This window comes from Vicia villosa, linkage group LG6 (assembly GCF_029867415.1).
Source record: "Vicia villosa cultivar HV-30 ecotype Madison, WI linkage group LG6, Vvil1.0, whole genome shotgun sequence".
Classification (NCBI taxonomy): Eukaryota; Viridiplantae; Streptophyta; class Magnoliopsida; order Fabales; family Fabaceae; genus Vicia; species Vicia villosa.
In genome coordinates, this window is record NC_081185.1 from 161,079,568 (window position 1) to 161,086,140 (window position 6,573).

The 6,573-nt window shown below is 31.8% G+C and overlaps 1 protein-coding gene across 1 annotated transcript; it reads left to right on the plus strand.

The window, feature by feature from the left end:
* On the plus strand, nucleotides 1-1,710 carry LOC131615181 (protein RESTRICTED TEV MOVEMENT 3-like). Its single transcript, XM_058886668.1, has 3 exons — nucleotides 1-119; nucleotides 214-374; nucleotides 1,061-1,710. Exons 1-3 carry the CDS (start codon nucleotides 1-3, stop codon nucleotides 1,708-1,710), a joined length of 930 nt encoding a protein of 309 aa, XP_058742651.1.
* The last annotated feature ends 4,863 nt before the right edge of the window (nucleotides 1,711-6,573 follow it).

Genomic DNA, 6,573 nt, shown 5'->3' on the forward strand with positions numbered 1-6,573 from the left:
ATGGAGCAACCAGAGTCTGGTATTGAGAAATTTGAGAAATTCACATGGAAGGTTGAGAATTTCTCTCGCTTAAACAAGAAGGTTTACTACGAGCATTTCACCCTAGAAGGCTATCCATGGTTTGTTTGTATTTCATCGAATAGAAATCTTGCATTTGTTTTTATTTATTATTTCAATTGTATGCTTTAATAATCTTCTTTTATCTTGGTTTAGGAGGATTAGTCTGTTCCCAAAGGGGAACGATAATGCCAAATACTTATCAATTTTTTTGGAGGCTGTGCAAACTGCTAATATGTCTAAGGGGTGGACCAGAGATGTCAAATTTAAGTTGCTAGTTTTCAATCAACTCAATACCGACAAAACAATTACAAAAGGTGATTTTTCATGCTTGAAAGTATGGTACTGTTAGGAGTAGGGCTGTTCATGTGAAAATTATATCGAAACCAACCATAATAAAAATGGACTCAAACTGAACTGAACCAATCGAATCATAATAATTGATTTGGTATACCGTTTCGAAATTCCAAATTGTACCGAACCGTTAAAAGTTAATTTTTCCTAAATCGAACTGTTTATTGAAGAACCGAACCATTAAACTATTTTTATTTTTATTTTTTTTAAATTTTAAAACTTGTTTTTCGTATTTTCCATTTTCAGTTTTGGTTCGGTTCGATTATAGTTTCGGTTCAGATCGGTTATAGTTTTAGTTCGGTTTTAGAACTGTTTGTACAATATGGTTTGGTTTACTAACCAAACATAACAGTTCAGTTATTTTAAGTATAGTTCGGTTCGACGGTACTGTTCGGTTCATAATTTTTTTGAACAACGCTAACTAGGAGTTTTTTTTTAGTGTTAACCCTATAGTTCTTAAGGGAAATGAGCTCTAGTAATCTTGAGCTGCGAGGGAAGTAGAGTCTTACCAAGAATTATGAGTTTTGTTGGTGCACTTTAGTACATGGAAGTAAATAATAGTTAGTTAAATTTTGAAAATTAATTTTAACAATATGAATAATTTTGTTAATAAGAAATTGTTTTAACATTTGACACCATAAATTTCCAGAATTACGTCACGTATTCAATGCATATGAAGACGATTGGGGTCAACGCTCTTTTATGAAGTTAACTAAGCTTCATAATACTAAAAGGGGGTTTCTAGTGAAGGATGCTTGTATTTTTGGAGTGGAAATTTGTGTTTGTGAGTCAACTAATGAGAAACAAGTATATCAAGCAGTTAGTTTAACATCATCCCATACAGTTGGAAGTCATGTCAAAATGGAAGTACCATGTCAAGATCAAACTCCTTTAGTTTCCATTAAGCCTACTAAAGATCCTGATGCTGAGTCAATGTTTGCTGCAATTGGGAGAATTTTTTATTTTCTTAACACTAGAAAAGTAAAAGACATGAATGAAGAGGCATGTAAGGAGCTTCAAATTTTATGGGATGAACTTGAGAAATATAAATTTGATCTCACATGGCTAGAGCCCCATGTTCAATCTGTTTTGGGAATGAAAAGGTTTGTAGAGAAAGCTATGGAAGTAGAAAAATTGAAGGAGAATGTTGTAGTTCTAGAGCTGGAAGCAGATAGGCTGAAGGCAAAGTTGGTTGCTGCTAAGGTAAATCTTGAGGTAGAAAGAGACTTGTTGAAAGCAAAAGGCCTCAAAGAAATAGGTTTGAATTCTGATTTGGGACTTGGATCTTTGAGGGCATAGATCTCTTCTGCTACGTAGATCAATTAATTTCAATTGCTTTAATGTTTAAATTAAGAGTATTACAAACATTTTGATTTCAATGTCTTTAGGGTTTATATGTAAAATGAAGCTTTTGGTAATGAAAATTGACAAATACTTCCATGGAAACAAACTTAAAGTTGTTTTTTTTTTTAATTAAAAAAATGTACATAAAATTAATTATATTTTGTAATACATTATGTTTTAAGAAAAATAAAATATTAATATGATAAGGCCGCAAGGCCGGATACCAAGATTTCAAAAAATAAAAACAAAAATAAAAATTAATATGACATGCTCAGAGTCGTTTTAATTTTTTGAAGAAGCTTCTGATATAGTAGAGAGGTTGACATGCAAGGTTAACACTTCAACATTCAAATCAGTATGAGAGTAAGAAGAAGCGAATGAGATTTAGTCTCAAATTATCTAAGAAATTGCACGTTCTCCCTTTTATATAGTACGGCAGTTACAATAACTTTCTAGCCTTTCGGCGTGAGATGCAAGCATCATTTGATTTGATTGATCTTGGATCGTTATTGCCGGGATGTGTTGATGTGCATAAGATATATCCTTATGCACGGTGCATAAATACTCAAATATTGTTTATATTACTCAAAGTATTATATTTATTACTCAAAATAATATACAGATTACTTAAAATAGTATAAATATTACTCAGAACAATAAATATATTATTACTCAAAATAGTTAAAATTCGATATTACTCAGAATGATGTAAATGTTACTCTGTATAGTGTACTCATTACTCACAATTAATAATTACTCATAATTAATAAATGTGTACAAATAATGCATATATTATTCATGGATTATGATATTATTATTCGTTTCTAACTAAAATGTTATTCGAAACAATTTAAATATTACTCATACGAGACTTATGCATGCATAAGGATATACTTTATGCGCATCAACCTGACCCGTTATTGCCTACTTCCACCTAATGTGCTCGTAGTCTAGTGAGCCATGTGGCTCTCTAGACCGTAGTATTGAGCCTTTTAGACTGAACAAAACATTATATAAAAAAAGAGAATAATATTTGTGTTAAAATTTAATTAGCAAATATTACAATACTTAATTGTTTGCAATACAAATTACTTCCTCAAACGTAATATACAAATTACTCTTTTGCTAATAATACTCACTTAGTTTTTTATAAGTCATTATTGAAGCGGTAGAGGACAAGCCACAAAAGATTTGGAAATATTATTCCAGAAATTTATCGTCTCTATAGGGACTAGTTGAAAAGAATTGTCGTTCAACGAATTTTTAATTCTTGAGTTCGGGTTAACCGGATTTTAAAGTAAAATGAGAAAAAGTAAATTATAAACAGAAAATAAATGCACTTTCGAGAGGAGAAACTAATCCGACACGAATGTAAACTACTCGTCACAAACTTAAACCTATCATCCCGTTGCACTCAACTTACAATATTCGCCAGAATCACCACATATCCCTCACATCAATATCCATTTCTGAAACACCGACGAGAGTTCAAGCATATTGCTCTTTCGACGATGTCTCAACCGGTCGAACAACACAGAGGCATTAAACACCGATATTATGTGGATGTTAACCCCAAATCTATCTCTAGAATCTAAAGCTAACAAATATCCCCCTAATCAAGTTTCATGAGCTATATGTCTATAACAACACTAATTCAAAGCATTTAAGCAAAAAGATCGAGGAGACACTGACAAAGATTTGTAAAACAAATTTTATACAACAATAGAGTAACAAATATACAGAGATTCAGAGTAAACTTACAAAAAAAATCAACAAATAGAGAATACATAGAGATAAAAGAAGAAGAATAAAAAATATTCCGATTTGTCAACTCCATTTGATGAGCAATCCGACTCCGGATCATCAAGATGAAAGCTCCATTGTTATTTTAAAGCTCTACATACTAAAAAATGATTGTGATGGTGTCGAGACTCAAAAATACCCAACCCATGACCTAGAAATGTGTTTGGAACGCTATTAAAATTGAAACATGCCAATCTCGCTTAACGATAGCAGAGCTCGCTTATCGCTCACCACTGTCATGAAAAAAACTAGATTTTGTTTTCGCCATAACTCGAGAACCGTAACTCCAATTTGTGTCTGGTTCGAAGCGTTGGAAAGCTTATTAAATGCTCTAAATAACAATGTCTAAACGACAACCAAATTGATGACTTTTATCATCCTTATTTTTAGCCTTATTCTTTTATGAATTGCTAAACATTGCATTCTTGAAGCTTAGCCTTTGGCCTTTATTACTCAATGCTCCAACCATGCATGAATACCTACAAAAAGACATAAAAACTATCAAAAGTTACATCATTTTCACAAATAACTCGATTATATATAATATGTAAACTATTACAAAATATATACAAAAACGGGGGACTCATTCAAAGAATACAATACAAATAAATCGATAAGTGCTACGAAATAATGACGAAAATAACGACATTTTTGCACTTTTCAAACTCTCCACAACTTGTAACGTTGTTTGTCCTCAAACAATGGTCACTCAAAATTGAAGAAACAAAAACAATAATCAAAGAAGCATGAATCAATAAGTTTTGAAAACAATGAAAAACAAATATACGGGTCAAAATTGAAAAACGCACAAGCCAAAGAATGCTTACCACTATCCTACAACAATAGCATGAAAATGAAACGAATGCTGAGTACCAAATACATGTAAAAATTTCTAAAATATGACACAATCAATCATGAACCACACCTATCACACACTTCTTCAAATTATGAAAGAAAAAGATAGATATTAGGGCAACAACTCACACCCAACAATTATGCAAACAAAAGATTAAATTATGTATACATCCAAAAAACTCATATTGAAACATGAAAGTAAGAATCACAAGGGCCTTTCAAGGTTATAATGTGGCTTGGTTAAAAAACAAGGGCCAATTTCTAAAGGTATTTGAAACAAAAAGTTTGCCTAACAAGTGAGAGAGATCACTTCTCAGATCTCAAGCACTCACAATTCCATTCACTTTTATCTGTTTTCCCAATTATTTCACCAAAAAACAATACTTATTAACACAACCTATTATATTATTTTCTTCCTTTTTCAAGGCTTTTTAATTTTTTTTTATTTTTCACATTCTTTTTCTATATATTTCTTTTATTTTTTTCTCAACCTCAACCAATAAGTGAACAATCATTCTCTCCCCAACTTGAATTCAACTACATCATCATGTGAATACTCCCTACTTTCTAAGGCAAGGCAAACATTCATACAACAACACAAAGTTGAGGGTTCAAGAAAAAACGAATCAACATCCATATAAAAATAAGTGAACTAAATGTAAGCATAGAAGTTCAAGAATAACATGGATGTTGACAAAAAGCTCAAAGGGGGAGGGGTAAGCAATTTTTCACTCAGTCACAAGGTAAATGGACTATTTGGCCAAGTGGTTGCGCTCAAAATCAAACAAGTGTCTTGATCCTTTTCATGCATTCCCAAAATCAATACAAATAAAAGATTAAACATAACAAAATCAAGTTAAAACAATAATTGTTGGTCTCCTAAGCATATATGAAAAATGGAAATCTACCTCACAAAAAAGGTTTGGATCTAAGGTGGTTCAATCATAAAAAGTAAAGCAAAAGAATAAGTGTCATCCAAATTGTACAAAGTAAAAGCTTCGTAATCATGTTATGTTCCAGAAAGCGGTAAACGAGTACCTTGGTGATGCACAAAACTCACAATTTATCATTTCCGTACAAGAGCATGTTGAGACATTTAACTTGAAAATTCACTATGCTACCTCAACAAAAATGGACCAATAAATGAACACAAACAACAACCAATAGTATAAAAAATAAACAAAAGGATAAATATAAAGGAATAGATACAAAAAAAAATGGGGCAATAATGATTAAGAAGAGAAATTTTTCTATATGCAGGGGACCGCACTAAGCAGACTCCTACAGACAGAAACTCCCACAAGCTTAACACAGACCCACTTCTAACATCTCTTGCTATTTATTAACCTATACTAAAGCATAAAAGAATGTATAAATGATGGGGTGCCTCCCACAAGCTCTTGTTTTACGTCATTAGCTCGACTCCTTTTATTTATTGTTTCGTACTTGGAAAGTAACTTCTCCATGACACTCCCATACTCTCACCATAATGCAACCTAAAGAAAGCATCCTAACACAAACACTTAACAAACGAATAAAAAACAAAAGTATACATAAGTATGTGTCAAAACACAAATATTCATAAAACTCAAATATTCAAAAAACTTTAATTGGCTAAACAAATTGAAAAGTGAAGATTAGAGAATTCAAAACTGGTCCTACTTCAATTTGTTTAGCCAACACTAAATTTATAAGTGTGATAAACATACATATAGAAATGCACAAGTATGAAAACATGTACAAATATACAAGTATATACAGAAACTTAAAAATCTAGAAATTATCGCAATGTTATTCAATACCAAAACCAATCCACGACAACGACGCCAAGTTGTTGAAACGGTAGAGGGCAAGCAACAAAAGATTTGGAAATATTATTGTAGGAAATTATCGTCTCCACAGAGACTGATTGGAAATAATTTGCGTTCGACAGATTCTTAGTTCTTGAGTTAGGGTCAAACGAGTTTTAAATTAAAGTACGAAAAATTAAATTATAAATAGAAAATAAATGCACTTTCGAGAGGAGAAACTGATCCGGCACGAATGTAAACTACTCGTCACAAACTTAAACTCATCACTTCGTTGCACTCAACATATAATACTGATCAGTGCATTTTAATGCACATTCTCCTATGTTTGTTCTTAAGAATTTCCTTGATT

Coding starts and splice junctions, on each gene's coding strand:
- LOC131615181 (XM_058886668.1), top strand. CDS start 1: ATGGAGCAACCAGAGTCTGGTATTGAGAAATTTGAGAAATTCACATGG. Junction 120..213: donor ACCCTAGAAGGCTATCCATG/GTTTGTTTGTAT, acceptor ATCTTGGTTTAG/GAGGATTAGTCTGTTCCCAA. Junction 375..1,060: donor CGACAAAACAATTACAAAAG/GTGATTTTTCAT, acceptor ATAAATTTCCAG/AATTACGTCACGTATTCAAT.